Genomic DNA, 23,303 nt, shown 5'->3' on the forward strand with positions numbered 1-23,303 from the left:
GAAACGTGTCCCAAGGTGGAACTTCTCGGCACACTAACTAAAACAGTCGAAGTTCCTAAAAATGCTAAAGATGCGATCACCAATAATTGAATAAATGACTGTATTTGACTTTCACCCATTTTCTAAGGCTTTTTAGAGCTTTCTATATATTACAAGCTGTGGCTGCTTTTATCAGCCTTTGGGAGGGCCATCTGCTTGTCTATCTGTTTCTAACACTGTACAAGCTGTAATGTAACATGATCAGGATTTCTTCAATCCCAGACTGTAATTGTGCTCCCTTTAAGACTACGAAGTTAGAGAAGGCTCCATGCACACGACCGTATTTTCATTTATCCATAAATACTGTCCGTAAATACGGCTCCGTAGTCATCCATATTTTATCCGTATATACGGAACAGTATCCGCAAATACGGTCTGTAATGCGTCCGTATTTGAACCGTATATACGGGTCCGTAAAAAAAAAAAGAGAGACTGCAAATGATGTCACCAACATGTTGAATAGCAACGCTTCCGTAAATACGGACGATTTACGAATGCACATCCGTAGCCATCCGTACTTACGGAAGCGCCCATAGGCTTTTATGGGAGAGTCAGTGCCGTAATTACGGACAAGAATAGGACAGGTTCTATCATTCTTTCAGCAAGGACACCCATCCGTAAAAATACGGAAAGGTGTCCGTGGCCAACAGAAATGAATGGGTTGTAATTATGGATGAAAAATACGGTCGTGTGCATGGGGCCTTAGTAAAGTCCACCAAAAAAAGGCCAAGTGTTGGGAATCTGAAATGCTCTGAAACACAGCAGAATTTCATGGGATCTCTCATAAGGAAGAAGAAATTGTTTATGAAAACATTATTTATATGGTATATATAATAAAAGAGCGGGTTGGAACAACTACTGTTCTCTGTTACAAAGCTTAAAATTCCCTTCTTCTCCATTATAAAAGTCTGTCTGCCTGCTGTCACCACTAGGAGGAGCTCTACTGAAGACAGATTTATTATTGAGTTCAATAGTAGCTGTATAACTCCATTTCCAGTGAGCTCCCCCTTGTGGTGGTTTCCACCACCCATAATTTTATCATGTAACTGTACTGTACAGTGATATGAAGAGAAGCAAGAGATTTGAAGCTATGATTGAGAAAAACTGAGCTCTGACCCCTATATGGATATTTTAAGAAATGAATCAGCACTGAGTTTAACTTAGACCACTTTTTTTCCAACTAGTGTCTCTCCTGCTGTTGCAAAACAACCACTCCCAGCATACCCTGACAGCAGACATGATGGGTGTTGTAGGTTTGGAATTGGAAAGCCTGATTTAGACAGAACTCCAACTTCACGCCCCACTTTCCTACACCCATGATAACTGTGTTAGTAACTTCTTGTAGTTTTCTCTGCATATTCTTACTAAACTTGATTATCCTACTTACACTTTCCAGCTATAATCTGCTTAAGGAGGAAGCTTCTGATTTCCGAAAGAACGGCGATGTCAAACTAGCGCCACACTGAGTACCGAAAGACACAGAAACCCGAGAGTAAGTGGAAAAACCTACTTTGATCTTGAACTCCATCAACTGAAAGTGCAGGTTTAAGATGTACTTGTCCAAATCCCCGCTGAATTTAACAATGTCTTCATCCTTTTTAGCTTCGCAGAACAGAACGGCTGATTTCAGCTGCTGGAAGCTGGGAATAAGACTTTGATAGAGAGCGGTTTCTTCTGAAGGAATATTGATGCCGTAGTCTTTGGCGACTGAGTACAGCTGGATGACTGTGTTGTACTGTCGCTCCAGGGACGGCAGCTCGGAAGATATTTGTCCAAGAAATGTCAGGTGCCCCACAAACTCTTCCACGTGGGTCAGTTCCACGTTGAGTCTTTGCAGAGATTTATGTATGACCTGAAAGAGTAGAAAGAGAATAGAAATATCCAACAGGACTCTGCTTAACCGCTTGAAGGAACTTTAATATTGATGGCCTATCCTTCAGATAAGCGATCAATATTGGATCACTTGAGCGTGGGACTCCCACTGATGAGAATAAAGGGACAGTGCCATACATCCAGTTGTGGTTGTGCCTGGTACTGCAGCACAATCTTATTATCTTGAATAGGACTTTGCCGAAAATACAGACTCGTAAGAATTCAGAGTCTTGCCGTACAGTGTCTGTGCATGTGGCTTTGTCGTGTGCATAGGCCCTGAATATTAATGTTATGACCAAAAAAAAACTGCGGGAACCCAATGTATGAGGAATCATTTATTTCACCAGTTTATTATTTAACTTTCCCAGAAATCCTTCAGGCATGGAACAAACTTTCAGTAAAGGGAATGTAAAAAATAATTTTGACAGTATTAAGATGTATTATTAAGATGTCATCTATTAGTTGGAAAAGTTGTGATCCAGATGAGGGAAATCTAAAAAAAATTATAATACACCACGAGTTAGAAGAATTCTACAGTAAAATAATTCATGTACAGTAGATACTAGAGATGAAGGCTGAATACATGAAATACTTGTAACCTCATCCTCCACCATCAGAGCTGCTCTAGATTTTATCTGATTTCCATTTGCAGTGTGGTTTACATTTACATATATACTGTATATATTATACATGATATTATCAGCTGCTCTTGTAACGCTGAACTTTTATTACATTTGTACTTTAGCCTTTTATTTTAATAACATTTTAAAAAACAAATCCAATCAAATAAAATAAGTTTGTTCATTGTTAAGGTCTATATTATTGCACATATGGAGCAGTATTATAGTAGTTATATTCTTGTATATAGGGGCAGTATTATAGTAGTTATATTCTTGTATATAGGAGCAGTATTATAGTAGTTATATTCTTGTATATAGGGGCAGTATTATAGTAGTTATATTCTTGTATATAGGGGCAGTATTATAGTAGTTATATTCTTGTATATAGGGAGCAGTATTATAGTAGTTATATTCTTGTATATAGGGGGCAGTATTATAATAGTTATATTCTTGTATATAGGGGCAGTATTATAGTAGTTATATTCTTGTATATAGGGGGCAGTATTATAGTAGTTATATTCTTGTATATAGGGGCAGTATTATAGTAGTTATATTCTTGTATATAGGGGCAGTATTATAGTAGTTATATTCTTGTATATAGGGAGCAGTATTATAGTAGTTATATTCTTGTATATAGGGGGCAGTATTATAATAGTTATATTCTTGTATATAGGGGCAGTATTATAGTAGTTATATTCTTGTATATAGGGGGCAGTATTATAGTAGTTATATTCTTGTATATAGGGGCAGTATTATAGTAGTTATATTCTTGAATATAGGGGCAGTATTATAGTAGTTATATTCTTGTATATAGGAGCAGTGTTATAGTAGTTATATTCTTGTATATAGGGAACAGTATTATAGTAGTTATATTCTTGTATATAGGAGCAGTATTATAGTAGTTATATCCTTGTATATAGGGGTTAGTATTATAGTAGTTATATCCTTGTATATAGGAGCAGTATTATAGTAGTTATATTCTTGTATATAGGGGGCAGTATTATAGTAGTTATATTCTTGTATATAGGAGCAGTATGATAGTAGTTATATACTTGTATATAGGGGCAGTATTATAGTAGTTATATTCTTGTATATAGGGGCAGAATTATAGTAGTTATATTCTTGTATATAGGGGGCAGTATTATAGTAGTTATATTCTTGTACATAGGAGCAGTATTATAGTAGTTATAATCTTGTATATAAGGGCAGTATTATAGTAGTTATATTCTTGTATATAGGGGCAGTATTATAGTAGTTATATTCTTGTACATAGAGGGCAGTATTATAGTAGTTATATTCTTGTATATAGGGGCAGTATTATAGTAGTTATATTCTTGTACATAGAGGGCAGTATTATAGTAGTTATATTCTTATATTATGGGGGCAGTATTATAGTAGTTATGTTCTTGTATATAGGAGCAGTATTATAGTAGTTATATTCTTGTACATAGAGGGCACTAATATAGTAGTTATATTCTTGTATATAGGGGGCAGTATTATAGTAATTATATTCTGGTATATAGGGGCAGTATTATAGTAGTTATATTCTTGTATATAGGGAGCAGTATTATAGTAGTTATATTCTTGTATATAGGAGGCAGTATTATAGTAGTTATAGTCTTGTATATAGGGGCAGTATTATAGTAGTTATATTCCTGTATATGGGAGCAGTATTACAGTAGTTATATTCTTGTATACAGGGGGCAGTATTATAGTAGTTATATTCTTGTATATAAGAACAGTATTATAGTAGTTATATTCTTGTATATAGGGGCAGTATTATAGTAGTTATATTCTTGTATATAGTGGGCAGTATTATAGTAGTTATATTCTTGTATATAGTGGGCAGTATTATAGTAGTTATATTCTTGTATATAGGGGCAGTATTATAGTAGTTATATTCTTGTATATAGGGGCAGTATTATAGTAGTTATATTCTTGTATATAGGGGGCAGTATTATAGTAGTTATATTCTTGTATATAGGGGCAGTATTATAGTAGTTATATTCTTGTATATAGGGGTAGTTTTATAGTAGTTATGTTACAACGTCTGCATTTAGGGAAGGGGAGGGGGGTTGTCTTTAATGTACACAGAGCTACATTAAATGTTAATAAAATTAAAGAAAGACTAAGAATTCTTCAAGGCAATCCTTGATTACGTACTGGATGCATTATTCATAGACCAGTGAATTGAGAACGCTACAATATATGTTAATAAAATCAATATATTCCGCTCCACCACAAATGAGCTAAATTAACGCAGATACTGAATTCTTTTTTTCTCTCATTAAATGTGATTCACCCATAGACAGCTCCTAACTTGTGTATCGCAACACAGAATTACCCACTTGTGAAGTGATTACAGAAAATCTGATGAAGAAGACAATGATTTCTTAATAAGTATTTTACATTTCTTTTGTCCTCAGAAAGATGTGTGTGCTGCTGGACCAATGTTTCAATTAAGTTTTTATGTTAAACATTCTTTTTTAAGAATTGTTGGTGTTTTTTTTCTCTGTAATGATCTACATTAAAAAATAATCCTAAAATCTTGCAGTTTTTACTATGGCCGCAGAGCTCCACAATAGAATTACCCTTCCTGTTCTGTAGAGATCACTTCTCAGTAGTCATTCTCATTATCATCACAGACAGGATTACAATGTCAGGTAACACCTATATATATATATATATATATATATATATATAAATAAAACACAGGATCCCCCACTTATAATAGACTGATCCTTCCTGTTCTACACTTTCTACTCTACAGTCGTCTCATTATCATCACAGGTAGGATTACACTGACAGGTAACATGTAACATATAGATAACACAGGATCCACCATTCATCATAGACTGACTGTAACGGCTGCGGTCGCAGACTCCTCTCATCCTGTCGACGTCCTCCTGCCCGGAGATGCCAGCACATGCGGCCGTCCTGTCCTGCAGTGATCATTAGGGTGCGCGCGTGAGCTGATTCCCGGCCTTAAAGGGCCAGCGCGTGCACATGTTAAGAATTAACTAATTACTCCCAGATCACCCTGGACTATAATAGGAGCCCTGCCCTTTCACTCCTTGCCTGAGCGTTGTTTGTATTCCTCTGTTAGTCTTGCAAATTGTCCCTTAGTCGTATCCTGTGTTCCCATGCCCTGCTACCTGTATCCCGTGCTGTATTTGTTCCTGTGCCATCTCTAGTGTTGGAGTCGTGTTGTGCCTTCTACTATGCCTGCTGACTTACACCACGTCTGGTGTCATCTACCACGTTTTGCATCAAGGTCCCATCTGTGCCTAAGCCGCTGCTACTGTCTGGACTATTACAGGTACCGTTGTACTCAGACTTTATATTGGCTTGTTGTTTGGCCAGCTGCTACCCCGCTACAGCGGTGCGCCCTAGTGGGTCCACATACCCACAGATTGTGACACTGATACTTCCTGTTCTGTAGAGATCACTTCTCAGCAGTCATCTCATAATCATCACAGGCAAGATTAGGGTCAGTTCACACTGAGTTTTTTGACGCTGAAACAATGTCCGAAAACGCGCCAAAAAATGTCCGAAAATGCCTCCCATTGATTTCAATGGGAGACGGAGGCGTTTTTTAAAATAATTTTTATTTTTTCCCCGCGAGCAGTAAGACCGGCTCGCGGGAAAAAGAAGCGACATGCCCTATCTTCGGGCGTTTACGTCTCTGACCTCCCATGGACATCAATGTGAGGCAGAGAAAGCGTATTTCGTGGCGTTTTTGCCTGTGGCGCTTAATGGGCGCGAGAGAAAAACGCAGCGAAAAAGGCGGCAAACGGCGTGCGGGCAGATCAAAATCTGAAAAAAACGCTGAGAGGTAACACCTATATATAGATAACACAAGATCCACCATCCATAATACACTGACTCTTCCTTTTCTATAGAGATCACTTCTCAGCACTCATCTCATTATCATGAATGGCAGGATTACACTGACAGCATTGCCGTTTCTAGAGCTGTAGCAGTCATAGCAGATGCTATGGGGCCGAGAGGCTAAGAGGGCTCAGTCAAGTGCCTGAACATTATTCCTTTTTTGGGGAAAACAAGTTAGCGACCTTCTGTTTTCTGACTTATGTGGGCTTACATTTTTTGATATCTATCTATCTATCTATCTATCTATCTAACCCCCGTACCGTTGTCTGTAGTATAATTTACTAAATCTAATACTATGGGTCCCTATGATTCCTAGTTACGCCCCTGACTGATTGGTAATACCTATATACAGATAACACAGGATCCACCATTCATGATGGACTGACCCTTCCTGTTCTGTAGAGATCACTTCTCAGCAGTCATTATCATCACAGGTAGGATTACACTGACAGGTAACACCTATATATAGATAACACAGGATCCACCATTGGCAATAGGTGATTGACAATTGGTGATGGATACAGCTCGCCTCCTCTGCACAATGTCCTCTGCATAGGTCACAGAACACACCTAGAACACTCAAATGGGTCCCCTCCTGTTCACAGGTTCATGTGGTTGCTGTAAAGCATATCTCTCAATAAAGTTATCAGCAGCTCAAGCAAGATGGCTGCCTCCATAACCATGTACAGAAAATAGATTTTAAAAAAATCTACAATCCAAAAAATAAAAACAGATTAGAAAAAAAAAAATATGTTTCACTATCTGGATTTAATTAGGAAAAGATTTACTAATAATGTGTAATATTTACACAGAATAAACTTAGACCAGGCAGTCAGAACATGTGCCAAATTGATCAAAGTAGCGCAGGCTGTATGCTAAATTTGGCGCATCTTGCTGGACATGTTAGCCATTTTTCTCTTTCTTCGACTACATCTTGGTTAGTTTACGGCAAATTTTTGTGCCAAAATTGATTATGGTACACATCAGTACCTTTTAAGCGACACCCCATTTCTGTTTATCCGCACCCCTTTTCTAGACCCCTTTAAAAAGTGTCGAGTAGGAGTAAAAAAATATGTTCTTTTTGGCGCAAATCAACAATATATTTGTCTTAAATAATATGCGCCAAAAAAAGGTGCAACAACAACAATAAATACTAGTCGGTATCCAGGGAATCAATCACCTGAGTCCTAGGGACAGCCGAGTACCTTGAACACAGTCATGGGAAAGTGTGGAAGCCAGTTGGTTATTAGGCTGACTTTCACCTAGGTTATTTCGCCAGCCAGTTGCTTATTTTCCTAGGTATTGCGGGAATCAGACCGTTACATTATAACTGGACACGAAATCCGCATGGAGAAAGAAGCTTGATAGTGGAGTGCTGTAAGTCCAGCCCTTACCTTAACTTCCGTTTGCATCACCATTGACCTCAATGGTGACAGATACTTTGCTAATAGTTTCCGTTTGTCACCGTTGTGAAAGGGTTCCGTTTTTTTGATGGAATCAATAGCGCAGTCGACTAGAGTCGACTTACAGTGGAAGGGGCAGTAAGAACCCCTCAGATGCCGGTGGTCACATCTGACACCAGCATCTGAGGGGTTAAATGCTTGCGATCAGAAATTTTTCTGATCACAAGCATTGCGTCTGGGTCCCTGCTGTGCAACCCAAAAAATTTGGCAACTTACTTCCAAAAGCTGAATATTCTTGGTGTAAGCCGTAGCAGGGAGGGAGGTGTGAATGATATCCACAACTGCTTGGAGATGCTGTAGACAGTCCGTCTGAAAGTCCAGGCTTCTCACTTTGACGTTGAGAACCCTTCTCTCGGTGTTCATCTGCTGACATTCCTGGATGAAGCGTTTAACCATGGCCAGGATTCCTCTGTAGTCGTCCGGTGACAGCTCGACCTGAGGGCTGCTTATCTTCGCCTTCACATTTTCAGTTGCTTCCACCATCGTGCAAAACTTGGTAAAGTGGCAGCCGTACCTGTCCACTTCCTCCATGGAGCATTTAATGATGTCAAATATATTTTTCACCTGGAATTCAGATGTGAAATACTATATATAAAAATAGGAATTGCATCGGTGTGGAACATAAATAACTCCGAAAGCTATTTTTGTCTAGCGGTGGTTTTGGCAAATCAAGGGGTTTCAGTGAGATGCCCCCAGACTTACTACAAGATTTACATCTCAGGGGGCCAGTAGGTACATAATGTCTGGCATCTTAGACTCTGTCCATCTTAAGTCCAGTATGGCTTTAAAATGTTTGTCTGCTCTTACAAAATAAAGCAGAACATTGCAGTGCACTTCTCACCTATCTGGGTGCCCTCCGCTCGCTCACACATCTGGGTGCCCTCCGCTCGCTCACACATCTGGGTGCCCTCCGCTCGCTCACACATCTGGGTGCCCTCCGCTCGCTCACACATCTGGGTGCCCTCCGCTCGCTCACACATCTGGGTGCCCTCCGCTCGCTCACACATCTGGGTGCCCTCCGCTCGCTCACACATCTGGGTGCCCTCCGCTCGCTCACACATCTGGGTGCCCTCCGCTCGCTCACACATCTGGGTGCCCTCCGCTCGCTCACACATCTGGGTGCCCTCCGCTCGCTCACACATCTGGGTGTTCTTCTCCTGATCACACATATGGGTGTTCTCCTCTCACTCACAGATCTGTAAGTCCTGACCTTAAAGCACTTTTACACCGGCCAAAATTTTGGCCGATGCAACGAGCGCCGATCAACGAGACAGCTCATTGATTGGCGCTGGTTAGCTCCTTTGACAAGGAGCTAGTATGGGGAGCTAGTATTGTTACTCCGAGTGCCCGTCCCCATACATTTGTATCATGTTGGCAGCGCGTCTCCCTGTTTGCCCAGGGAAATGTGCCGCCGACAACGATAATATTTTGAGCATTTAAAATAATGATACGATCAGCAGATGAACGAGCGTTTTCTCGTTCATCTGCGGATCATTGCCCTGTTTACACAGAATCGGGAACGAGAGTTCTGTGAACGCTCGTTTGCCCAATAATTGGCCAGTATAAAAGGGCGTTTACTCACAGAGCACTGTGATCATGTATTTAACATATAAACACACCTAATTTACATATGATGTATACACTATTTAGCATGTTCTTATGTGTATAATCTCTTCAGCAGGTGCCCTTTTCCCCGAACCACCTTCAGACACAGGCCTATAGAGGACACTGCCTCCAGGTCTACTGTGCCTATAAGCAAATCTGGCCCTGTCCACACTACCTTCACCCAAGCGAAATATCCGGGGCAAAGATTAATTTCACTGCCTTAGCCCCATTATCTGGCCAAAACAGAGTTGGTTATTGGTGCGCCCCGCTAGCCTAAGGGTATGTTCACACGGCCTATTTACGGACGTAAATCGGGCGTTTTTGCCCCGAATTACGCCCGAAAATAGCGCCTCAATAGCGCTGACAAACATCTGCCCATTGAAAGCAATGGGCAGACGTTTGTCTGTTCACACGAGGCGTATATTTACGCGCCGCTGTCAAATGACGGCGCGTAAATAGACGCCCGCGTAGAAGAAGTGACCTGTCACTTCTTTGGCCGTAATTGGAGCCGCTATTCATTGACTCCAATGAATAGCAGCGCTAATTACGGCCGTAATTGACGCGGCGTTCAAGCGCCTGCACATGCCGGTACGGCTGAAATTACGGGGATGTTTTCAGGCTGAAACATCCCCGTAATTTCAGCCGTTACGGACCCCCGCCGTGTGAACATACCCTAAAAGTGACTCGACTTGTAGACAGGAAGTGTTCTCCTTATTAACTGACTCATCAAATGTTTGCCTTTATGTGCCAATATCTGCTGCAACAGAAAATGGCGGCAATATCCACTCATTGGTTTTGTATAAGGCCTATCTACTTTACTGACACAGAAAATAACAAGATATTGGATGGAGTAACCAGCCCCCCACCCCACAAACCTCAAGTGGCCTAACGGTCTGTTGGGACCCATGTCTATATTCTGAGAAGTTTGTCTACATGATGGAGGGGGGTGGACTCTTAGTTTGGATGAGCGTCACATACCCATCGTTGATAATCTGAATCCATTCCTAGGAGGAGCTCACAGTTGGGCCAGGTTTTCTTTTGACTCCATTGTGACCCTTTATGAGGAAGGGTTTTCTTCTCACCCGCTGACTGAAGGAAGAATTTGGAAAAACAGGGATCCTCGCTAACAGAAGAAAGTTTTCCTGCAACATAAACAAGGAAAAAGTTATAGGTAAATATCATATTTTATTATGTCTAAATTTTTCCAATTTTTTTTTCCATTTCATAAATTCTTTATGATTAATAAAGGTTTGAAATGTGGAAGCGGAAAACCATTCATGACGTTTGGAGTGGGGGTGTTCTTTCTAATTTTGCAGAGCTCGTTACTAGGTTTAACTTACCAACATCTGACTTGTATAAATATGTCCGGATTCGTCATTTCTTGCTGGGCATTAGCAGGAGTTCAATTCCTTCTAAATCATTTTATGAATTTTTTTTTTTCAATATTCAAAAACTGCAAAAGGGGTTTCTAATCCATATTTGGATGTATTGGGTATTTTACAACAGACTACTCCCCAGTGTGTTGAGCGGCGGGAGTTAGATTTATCCTTAGCTCGGGACAGTGTAGATTGGGAATCCACTTTTTCACTGGCCCCTTAACTGTCCAAATCTCCTCACCATTTGGAAGCTACTAGAAAGATGTTATATAGATGGTACCGGACACCTCACCGCCTATCTTTCATATATCCTAATTCTTCCAATGTCTGTTGGCGATGCTGTTCGGAGGTGGGGACTCTTAAACATATTTTTGGGTATTGTCCGGTCATACGGTCTTTTTGGGGTAAAATAGATCAATTATTATCGACTGTCTTACCATACCCACTAGAATGTACTACTGAATTGTCCCTGCTTAATGTAGGGTTAGTTGATTTCCACTTTCACGACAAGACGATTCTATATCATGTGTTATGCTCTGCAAGAATTCTTAGGGCCTGTTCACACAGAGTATTTTGACAAGCTTTTTGGAGCGGAATCCGCTTCCGCAAAACTCGTCAAAAACCAGACGAAAATGTTTCCCATTGATTTCAATGGGAGGCGGGGGCGGTTTTCTCTAAAACCGCCTCGCGGGAGAAAGAAGGGACATGCCCTATCTTCGCGCGTTTACGCCTCCTGCCTCCCAATGACATCAATGGGAGGCAGAGAGAGAGTTTTTTGCCCGTAGCACTCAATGGCCGCGGGCGAAAAACGCCACGAAAAATGCGGCGAAACGCCGTGCAGGAAGGACAAAATCTGCCTCAAAATCCCAAACGGAATTTTGAGGCAGAATTTTCCTCCTGCAAAAAACTCCGTGTGAACGAGGCCATATAGTATTGGAAGAAAACCTCCACTCCTGCGTTAACTGAGGGGATTCAGTGTGTGAACCTGAATTGTGTTATGGAAAGAACGATTTTCCTGCGAGGAACCCATGTGTCACAATGTCTTCTATGGGATAAATGGATTTACTCTCACTATTATATAGACTCTCTTTAGTCCTAATTTCTATGATCCTGTGAGCTTTGCTTAGTTCTGTTTTGTTTATTTGTTTGATTTTATTCTTCATGACTGATTTACAGTCTTCCTCCTCAGGGTACGCATATGTTTTGGGTTTACTACAACCTCATGACTGATCTTTGTGCATTATTTTGAGCATTTGATAAATGGGGGCTTTATGAACTGTGAATGTATTCTGGTAATGCATTGTTTATTATAAGTATTGTCAGTGGGGAATGCCCTGCAATCAGTTTGTATGTAAAAATGTATGCGATATCTATATTTTTCTCTCCATAAAAATTTTATGTTTTAAAAAAAATAAAAAAATTTGGAAGCGGTCATCCGATGCACCCCCCCAAGGTCATCTCCAAATTAGGGAACCAATATATAGGCCAGTGGCGGTCAAACAGCTACAATATCACATGACTCCACCAGAGATCACATCACATGCAACCAAGGCCAGGACAATGGGGGTACACACACCCCACATATATAGAACTTATTTATGTTGCCAAAAATGGGATTAATACCAAAAGAGGAACAAACAAAAACCCTTTCTACAGGTTTTCCTTCTTATATCTGCGAAGATCTTTTTTTTTTTTTTTGCTAAATATATATAAAGCAAACCAGGGCCTACAGATGCCAGAGCTCTCTGGGCGCGGGTGACGGATGAAGATCTGGGTAACTATTCTCCATCATTGTCAATCCGAGAGTGGGTTAGACAGGAGGCACACTGTGGTTCGATCACATACGAGAACAGAAACATTGGCGTGCAGACCTGGAGTAGACGGCTGAACCTTAGGGTATGTTCACACGGCCAAATTTCAGACGTATACGAGGCGTATTTTGCCTCATTTTACGTCTGAAAATAGGGCTACAATACGTCGGCAAACATCTGCCCATTCATTTGAATGGGTTTGCCGACGTACTGTGCAGACGACCTGTAATTTACGCGTCGTCGTTTGACAGCTGTCAAACGACGACGCGTAAAAATACAGCCTCGTAAAAAGAAGTGCAGGACACTTCTTTGGACGTTTTTGGAGCGGTTTTCTCATAGACTCCAATAAAAACAGCTCCAAAAACGGACGTAAAAAACGCCGCGAAAACGCCGCGAAAAATGCGAGTTGGTAAAAAAACGTCTGAAAAGCAGGGTCTGTTTTCCCTTGAAAACAGCTCTGGATTTTCAGACGTTTTTGTGGACTACGTGTGAACATACCCTAAGATTGCTGTATCGTTGGAATAGATCGTATTACGGATCCCTGTGCATGAACCCGAATTGACGCCAGAAAGCAGGGACTTCAGATATAAAATTGGAATTTTAATACTGGAAAAAAGCTGGACAAATGAACATGTTATGAGGTCGGCCAGTATAGGGGCCAGGGACAGCGCAAGGACCTTAAAGATGCTGCTCAAAAACATACAACAACGAGCAATCACTGGCATAAAGACCCACAAACGCCCACATCACATAACAACTCCACCGTGCCCCGGCCAGCGCAGCCCTCAGCTACTTGTTAATGTAGCATTACAGAAACAGATGACATTATTGTGACTCACAGATTTCACTTCCAGATGGGATCCACTGTCAAATGACTGCGTGAAAATTCATTTTCAAACTTCGAATTATAAATATATTCAAATACATTCTGTTCAAATGTGATAAATAATAAAGGAGAAAATATCTGTATTTATTCCTGCAGCGGAGGTGATGTTTTGCTGACGGTAATATACAATGTACGGTAGAGAATCTGTAATTTCCTAACATTCTAAACTTGTCCATAGGGGGGCAGTATTATAGTAGTTATATTCTTGTACATAGGGGGCAGTATTATAGTAGTTATATTCTTGTATATAGGGGCAGTATTATAATAGTTATATTCTGGTATATAGGGGGCAGTATTATAGTACCGTATATGTCGGCGTATAAGACGACTGGGCGTATAAGACGACCCCCAACTTTTACCCTTAAAATATAGAATTTAAGATATACTCACCATTTCGTGCAGGAGCGCTTCACTATGGCCATCGGCGGCAGGACCCAGGACTCTGTCTCTTTGAACTCGCGCATGCGCAGATAGGCGAGGTACATGATGGGGTTAATTACTATTAATGTGAGGAACATGGAGGGTAAATTCATCGCACCTCGCGCCTCACATTAATAAGTGAATGAAAGCCGTGTTTATTTCATTTTTTTACAGCGTACACATCATAAATGATGCAAAAACATTGTTGTCCGCGCCATTACTGAATGTGTGTATTTTATGTATTGAGACTTATTTTAATGTTTATTGTAAAAAAGGTGAAGGTGTATTTTTTTTAAAATGTAACCATACTTTGTTTTTACTTTATTTTTAAACTTTAATGTACTGACATATATCAGATATGTGCCAGTACATTAGCCTGTGGACGGATAGCACACAGGCAGTTGTTAGGACATACTTGGGTATATCCTAACAACAAGAGATATGGTCAGACAGCCCTGGGGTCCGTCAATAGACCCTGGGCTGTCTGCCCATATATGGTATGGCCCTCGATCGCGTCACAGGAATTCCCTGTGACGCGATCCAGGGGCATCCCCCCTTCTCACTTTCCCCTGAATGCTGCAGTCAGCTGTGATCGCAGCATTCACGGGAATAACGGCGGAGATGAGAGGTTCTCTGATCTCCGGCGTTATAGAGCGGGGCTGCGGCTGTGTAACACAGTCATTGCCCCGCTCCTGACAGGAAGTGCGCGCGCGGTCAGCATGAGGAGATGCGGCCGGCGCTGCACTAATGAGCGGCAGTTCAGGCACTGAAGACAACATGGGGGTGCTTTGTAGCGCGCCCGCCATGTTCTGTCTTCAGTGCCGCAGATCATTAGTGCAGCGCCGGCCGCATCACATGATGCTGACCCCGCGCGCATATGTCAGGACTCAGGAGCGGGGCTGTGGCTGAATTACACAGCCGCAGCCCCGCTCTCATAGTCATGTGTACTATACTGAGCTGTGCGGCTGCAACGTGCATCCCTAATATCCGACAATATCCGGCATATAAGACGACCCCACACTTTTGACATTTTTTTAAGGGTGTAGAAAGTCGTCTTGTACGCCGATATATACGGTAGTTATATTCTTGTACATAGGGTCAGTATTATAGTAGTTATATTCTTGTATATAGGAGGAAATATTATATTAGTTATATTCCTGTACATAGGAGGAAGTATTATAGTAGTTATATTCTTGTATATAGGGGGCAGTATTATAGTAGTTATATTCTTGTATATAGAGCGCAGTATTATAGTAGTTATATTCTTGTATATAGGGGGCAGTATTATAGTAGTTATATTCTTGTATATAGGGGGCAGTATTATAGTAGTTATATTCTTGTATATAGGGGCAGTATTATAGTAGTTATATTCTTGTATATAGGGAGCAGTATTATAGTAGTTATATTCTTGTACATCGAGTCAGTATTATAGTAGTTATATTCTTGTATATAGGGGGCAGTATTATAGTAGTTATATTCTTGTATATAGGAGCAGTATTATAGTAGTTATATTCTTGTATATAGGGGTAGTATTATAGTAGTTATATTCTTGTATATAGGGGGCAGTATTATAGTAGTTATATTCTTGTATATAGGAGCAGTATTATAGTAGTTATATTCTTGTATATAGGGGTAGTATTATAGTCGTTATATTATTGTATATAGGGGCAGTATTATAGTAGTTATAGTCTTGTATATAGGGGCAGTATTATAGTAGTTATATTCCTGTATATAGGAGGCAGTATTATAGTAGTTCTACTCTTGTATATAGGGGGCAGTATTGCAGTTATATTCTTGTATATAGGGGGCAGTATTATAGTAGTTATATTCTTGTATATAGGAGGCAGTATTATAGTAGTTATAGTCTTGTATACAGGAGCAGTATTATAGTAGTTATATTCTTGTATATAGGGGCAGTATTATAGTAGTTATATTCTTGTATATAGGAGGCAGTATTATAGTAGTTATACTCTTGTATATAGGGGGCAGTATTATAGTAGTTATATTCTTGTATATAGGGGGCAGTATTATAGTAGTTATATTCTTGTATATAGGGAGTAGTATTATAGTAGTTATATTCTTGTATATAGGGAGCAGTATTATAGTAGTTATATTCTTGTATATAAGGGGCAGTATTATAGTAGTTATATTCTTGTATATAGCGGCAGTATTATAGTAGATATATTCTTGTATATAGGGGCAGTATTATAGTAGTTATGTTCTTGTATATAGGGGGCAGTATTGCAGTTATATTCTTGTATATAGGGGGCAGTATTATAGTAGTTATATTCTTGTATATAGCGGCAGTATTATAGTAGTTATATTCTTGTATATAGCGGCAGTATTATAGTAGTTATATTCTTGTATATAGGAGGCAGTATTATAGTAGTTATATTCTTGTATATAGGAGCAGTATTATAGTAGTTATATTCTTGTACATAGGAGCAGTATTATAGTAGTTATATTCTTGTATATACAGGCAGTATTATAGTAGTTGTATTCTTTTATATAGGGGGCAGTATTATAGTAGTTATATTCTTGTATATAGGAGGCAGTATTATTGTAGTTATATTCTTGTATATAGGAGCAGTATTATAGTAGTTATATTCTTGTATATAGGGGCAGTATTATAGTAGTTATATTCTTGTAGATAGGGGGCAGTATTATAGTAGTTATATTCTTGTATATAGGAGCAGTATTATAGCGGTTATATTCTTGTATATAGGGGCAGTATTATAGTAGTTATATTCTTGTATATAGGGGGCAGTATTATAGTAGTTATATTCTTGTATATAGGGGGCAGTATTATAGTAGTTATATTCTTGTATATAGGGGCAGTATTATAGTAGTTATATTCTTGTACATAGGAGCAGTATTATAGTAGTTATATTCTTGTATATAGGAGCAGTATTATAGTAGTTATATTCTTGTATATAGGAGGCAGTATTATAGTAGTTATATTCTTGTATATAGGGGCAGTATTATAGTAGTTATATTCTTGTACATAGGAGCAGTATTATAGTAGTTATATTCTTCTATATAGGGGCAGTATTATAGTAGTTATATTCTTGTATATAGGGGGCAGTATTATAGTAGTTATATTCTGGTATATAGGGGCAGTATTATAGTAGTTATATTCTTGTATATAGTGGTAGTATTATAGCAGCTATATTCTTGTATATAGGGGCAGTATTCTAGTAGTTATATTCTTGTATATAGGGAGCAGTATTATAGTAGTTATATTCTTATATATAGGGGGCAGTATTATAGTAGTTATATTCTTGTATATAGGAGCAGTATTATAGTAGTTATATTCTTGTATACAGGGGGCTGTATTATAGTAGTTATATTCTTGTATATAAGGGGCAGTATTATAGTAGTTATATTCTTGTATATATGGGCAGTATTATAGTAGTTATATTCTTGTATACAGGGGGCTGTATTATAGTAGTTATATTCTTGTATATAGGGGGCAGTATTATAGTAGTTATATTCTAGTATATAGGGGCAGTATTATAGTAGTTATATTCTTGTACATAGGGGCAGTATTATAGTAGTTATATTCTTGTACATAGGGGGCAGTATTATAATAGTTATATATTTATAATTACACATATTTGATATTATTAACACCAGTTGGATGTACAGATTGTTTTGGTTAAAAGCTGTCCACGACAAAACTGCATCTGACGGAAACAGAAGGAAACATGATATCAAAGATTCTCAGTAGTGCAGCCTCAGGCTTTGAGCCTATAACTTCAAATCATTATATCTAAACATAGGATTAAATATTTTAAAAAAAAATTCACATTTTTAATAAGCACTCAAGGATCTTTTTAGTGTTCATTCTTCTAGCAGGACTTCTGATTTTACTTTTGAAGTTATTGAGAGTGTGCAAAAAACAAAGTTTGACATGTGAGGATTACACTAAGTTGAAGAAGGTTATTAGTAAATTATAATAATCTGGTTTTAGTAACCCTCATATACTGTATGTTGTATGTTGGGCACAAAATTGCTAATTTAGTAGGCAAAGCCGAGTGTAACGACACACAAAGTTATTATGGGTCCAGATTACGGATTATAGGAATTCTATTGGTGTATTGAGGAGAATAATAGGAAAAATAGATTCTCCCATTGTATTAAATGGACTGGCAAATCAGGCCAAATGATTCATTCATATTAGATCCTATATGCGTCATCATTGACCAGATTTCTCATTAACTGTTAATTTGTGTGTTCTTATTGTCAACTAGAAAAGGATCTTACCTAAAGTTTTCTCAAATCCATCCATAATCCCTTGTATATGCTTCTCAAATTCAGTGCTAGGAGGAAAGACCAGGACGTTCCTAGAAGCAGCTAATGGTCTGCAATGAAGAAATGATTTGAACAAAATGAATATGGTAGGTGGCAGGGGCATTACTAGACTCTTGAAACACCTTGGATACCTTGAGGCACTGGTTTACGGGGGAAAGGGGCGAGGGAAGGCTGCTGATGTAAGTGAGGAACACAATGCAAAGCCCATCCAGACAAGATGCTCCCCTGCCAGCCACAATGCCTATGTCAACCACAATGCCCCCATGCCAACCACAATGTCCCCACAACAGCCACAAAGCTTTTATGACAGCCACAATGTCCCTATCACAGCCACAATGCTCCTATAACAGCGACAAAGCCACTATGATAGCCACAGCGCCCCATGACAGCCCCAATGTCCCTATGATAGCCCCAATGTCCCTATGACAGCCCCAATGTCCCTATAATGGTCGGAATACTTGTATAAAAGCCACAAAACAACTGTGATAGTCACAATGCCCCTATGATGGTCGCAATGCTTGTATGATAGCCATAAAACCACCATGATAGCCACAATACTTCTATTACAGCCACAATGCTTGAATGACAGCCACAATGCCCCTATAACAGCGACAAAGCCTCTATGGCAGCCGCAATGACCCTTATGCCAACCACAATGCTTGTATAAGAGCTGCAAAGTTCATAAAACAACAATGCCCTCTATGCCAGCAACAATGTCCCCATGAACGCCACAATACCTTCCATACCTGCCATATTGCCCCATGGTAGCCACAATGCCCCCCATAAGCCCAGCCTGCAATTACATCAGTAACAAATATCGGCTCTGAAGTCAGTTACTAAGCGTCCTAAGGATGTGAATACAATTGTAAGTGTAAATCAATACCAGGGGCACGCGCCTCTGGTTCCCAGGACTAGTGACACCACAGGTTTCTGACTTTTACGAGACCCCCAAATTCCAGCATAACACAATGGTGACACGTATACGACTCTCCTCAAAACTATGTGTAACTCTGAGCTGACAGTCACTCGTACCTTCTTGAGCTGTCTTCATTTTTGTCATCATTGACCCATTCTTCAGAATCTAGAATATAAAAGAAGACCATTATATATACTGTATATAATGGATCTAGCAGACGACTCTATAAATCCAGCGCCCACATCAGCCGTGACATTGGGAACATTGTGATACATTGAGCCTGAAGGAATTCTGAGGCAGATATTTTCTGGCTACAAAAAAAACTCTGTGTGAACAGGGCCTTAGAAACGCTGTTATATTATAATAACACTGCCGTTTTTCAAATTGTTTTTTTATTTAAATTGCCTGAAAAATTTGTGTGTAAAGGAGGCCGCAATTATATTATCTTTAAAATCTCAACATCCAGTACAGTGCACACACCGAAAGATGGGCACAGATAAGTCGGGGACGCACCATTGACGGTGTGGTAGGTGGTCCGTGCCCGCAGGCCTTGTGCCCTCTCTGTCTCTACCTTCCCTTTTTTCTCCCTTTCTCCCTCCCTGAATAATTGGCAGTGGTCACATAGTAGAGGAACGTCCCTCCTTCACTGCCCACTGCCCCTCTGGATGAGTTTGGAAACGGTGAGGCTAAGGAGACTACTACTTCCCACGTGGTCCAGATAGCAGGGGTTGGGAAAGCTGGTGTCTGCAGTCCCCAAGATAAAACCATTATATAATAATAACATTTTGCAACTTTCTAATACACTTTGTGTTTTGAGTCTTCACCATTTTCAAGATCTCTGCTTGCCGTCAGTGAATTGGCACAATTTTGTTTACGTCCAGAGACAAAACACCTGTACAGAACTCTGATAAAAAAAATATATATATTTTTTAAAATCTATTGACTTTTTAGGGGGTTGAATACTTTTGCAACACTCTGTATTGTGACCTATCGACTACTGAACAGAATAATATTTACCGGAATAATCGACATTTTCCTCTTCAAAAGTGACTTGTTTCTTGCCTCCAGGAAGATCATGTGACGCTGCGGCAGCTCGTGCGGTAAATTGTTGTTTGTCTTCCGTCAGAGAGCGCAGGACTAAGCGAACCTCAAAAACTGGGGTCACCTCTGGTTTCCCCCGTATGTTCTTTCTAATTTCTCTCCGCATCTGAAATCAAGAAGAGAATTACCATACTCACAAATAGCAGCCCTCATATTCATGGAAATATAATACAAACCGCTAAAAGGCAATTCCATGTGTTACATATTTATACACTATAGAGATATAAGCAGCATCTGTGCATAAGTAAGAAATTGGGGGTGATTTCTTTTTTTAATGCCCCTCAATGCCTGAACATGAAATTCAATACCATGAAGAGATACAGAAGTGTCCACTCCACTGATCTAAGGATGTCCTGCTGCTGGGACCACCTTTATTAACTCAGAATTAACTAATAGGGTATTTGAAAGTGGGTTTTCTATACTGGACAACGAAAGATCAGTAGACGATAAGTACTCTAATGTATTTACACCAGCAGAATAGTGAGTGCAGCTCTGGAGTATAATACAGGATGTAACTCAGGATCAGTACAGGATAAGTAATGTAGGTACACAGTGACTCCACCAGCAGAATAGTGAGTGCAGCTCTGGAGTATAATACAGGATATAACTCAGGATCAGTACAGGATAAGTAATGTAATATATGTACACAGTGACTACACCAGCAGAATAGTGAGTGCAGCTCTGGAGTATAATACAGGGTGTAACCCAGGATCAGTACAGGATAAGTAATGTAATGTATGTACACAGTGACTTCACCAGCAGAATAGTGATCGCAGCTCTGGAGTATAATACAGGATGTAACTCAGGATCAGTACAGGATAAGTAATGTAATGTATATACACAGTGACTCCACCAGCAGAATAGTGAGTGCAGCTCTGGAGTATAATACAGGATATAACTCAGGATCAGTACAGGATAAGTAATGTAATATATGTACACAGTGACTCCACCAGCAGAATAGTGAGTGCAGCTCTGGAGTATAATACAGGATGTAACTCAGGATCAGTACAGGATAAGTAATGTAATGTATGTACACAGTGACTTCACCAGCAGAATAGTGAGTGCAGCTCTGGAGTATAATACAGGATGTAACTCAGGATCAGTGCAGGATAAGTAATGTAATGTATGTACACAGTGACTCCACCAGCAGAATAGTGAGTGCAGCTCTGGAGTATAATACAGGATGTAACTCAGGATCAGTACAGGATGAGTAATGTCATGTATGTACACAGTGACTCCACCAGCAGAATAGTGAGTGCAGCTCTGGCGTATAATACAGGATGTAACTCAGGATCAGTACAGGATAAGTAATGTAATGTATGCACACAGTGATTCCACCAGCAGAATAGTGAGTGCAGCTCTGGAGTATAATACAGGATGTAACTCAGGATCAGTACAGGATAAGTAACTTGTTAAGTAGATCAATTATAAATACATACAGTAATAGGTGTATAGAGGTGGAGTATTCTTTTTAATTCTGTGTAACTTACCTTAGCAATATCTACAGATGAACTCTCCATTTGTTGTACTTTATCAGACATTTCCAGGTTAATGTTTTGGTCCTCATGACTTCTAAAGTAAATGATTAAATAAAATTATAATGTTATGACTACATCAACAGTATAAAAAAGGGTGTTATTAAGGGAAATTGTAAAATGTGCCATTACATGGTGTAAAGAAGGGGACGGAGTATAGCATGTCTAATGAGTTGCGCCAAATATTTAATGCCACGTGGACCATCTTGATATATTTGCATCTCATGATACCACTGCGAACTTACAAAAACAGACCAACAGTCCACATGATGGATGGCCTGGTTTTCCCACAGATTACAGCTGAGGACACTTTGTGACAAGTAGGGACAAGAGCCTATGACTACAAGAAGTGGAGGAGGTTGGGGTATTTGTTTTTAATGGCTGTTGCTGGTCCACTATGGGTCAGGAGAACCTTGCCCCTTCAAAAATGTCATCTGTTTCCCCATCAAGGAGATGCTCACTGTGAACACGTTGGGAGGAGTTAGATGCAACACATTTATTAAGAGGTGAATGCGTGTCGCAATTGTGTCGAAATGACCGCAGCCATGTACCGTCCCTTCCCCCGACATAAAATCGAAAAATCACATACTCACCTCACCGCTCCTCTTCTCCCCTCCGGGTCCCATCAGCACTCCAGCGCGGCTCATACAAGGTCGTGACACAAAGCAGCGTCAGGGTATTATATGTGACGCAGCACTTCAATGTCACCAGTCGCATACAATGTAGTATGAGCCGCATCATACTGAGGGGATCCGGAGGGGAAAAGAGGAGACGCGAGGTGAGAAAAAATTATATTTATTTTTATGGTTTATTTGACCAACAAACGGTGGGGGCGGGTTGTAGTCTATACCCCATAGAGTGAAATCTAACTATAATTTCTACTATAATTGATGCCAGTTTTCTGGTGTCCATGATAATAAATTTGTCAGGCTGGTGGTAACGCCCCCTTTTCTGAGGCCACGCCTCTTCCATAATAGTGCCGAGGGCGGTGTAAAAAGTCCAAAAGTTAAAATTTGCACCGCAAATTGTGACTTTTCTCATTTTGATCTATATTATACATGGTGGTTATGGGATAATAGCTAATATCCCTGGAGGTCCATGGTGCTTTAGTGGTTAACACTTAACCACTTATTGGAATTATGATTATATAATATTGTTCTATAATATTTAGGATGGTGCAGGGGTTAGTGGTTATCTCGGGCAGCAAATTGTACCTGTACCTGTTTTTGGGGTAAAGGGTTTCAAATCCCCTGGTTCCTTTCACACATCCATAATGTAACATGATAAAATTTTGTCTGCCTGCACCTGCCACTAGAGGGAGCTCACAGCATAGGAATTTTTACAGCTTTCATTGAACTCAATAATAAAATCATATGCAGTAAAATCATATTTTTTTTCCTGAACTGCACCCTTGGTGGGTTCTTATTTTTGTATTTTCAAAAGGTTTGAGGAGA

The 23,303-nt window shown here is 39.7% G+C and overlaps 1 protein-coding gene across 3 annotated transcripts in view; it reads right to left on the minus strand.

The window, feature by feature from the left end:
* The window catches only part of DNAH14 (dynein axonemal heavy chain 14), a 215,191-nt gene that overhangs the window by 144,658 nt on the left and 47,230 nt on the right, over positions 1-23,303 (minus strand). For all 3 annotated transcript variants that reach the window (XM_075863387.1, XM_075863386.1, XM_075863388.1), the window contains exons 12-18: positions 21,805-21,886; positions 20,231-20,420; positions 19,330-19,378; positions 18,250-18,347; positions 10,469-10,632; positions 8,102-8,449; positions 1,550-1,891 (exon numbers count right to left, since the gene is read on the minus strand). In XM_075863387.1, coding sequence (XP_075719502.1) covers positions 1,550-1,891; positions 8,102-8,449; positions 10,469-10,632; positions 18,250-18,347; positions 19,330-19,378; positions 20,231-20,420; positions 21,805-21,886 — 1,273 coding nt within the window. The remainder of the gene's footprint in view (positions 1-1,549; positions 1,892-8,101; positions 8,450-10,468; positions 10,633-18,249; positions 18,348-19,329; positions 19,379-20,230; positions 20,421-21,804; positions 21,887-23,303) is intronic.

Source organism: Rhinoderma darwinii, chromosome 4 (genome assembly GCF_050947455.1).
Source record: "Rhinoderma darwinii isolate aRhiDar2 chromosome 4, aRhiDar2.hap1, whole genome shotgun sequence".
Taxonomy (NCBI): Eukaryota; Metazoa; Chordata; class Amphibia; order Anura; family Rhinodermatidae; genus Rhinoderma; species Rhinoderma darwinii.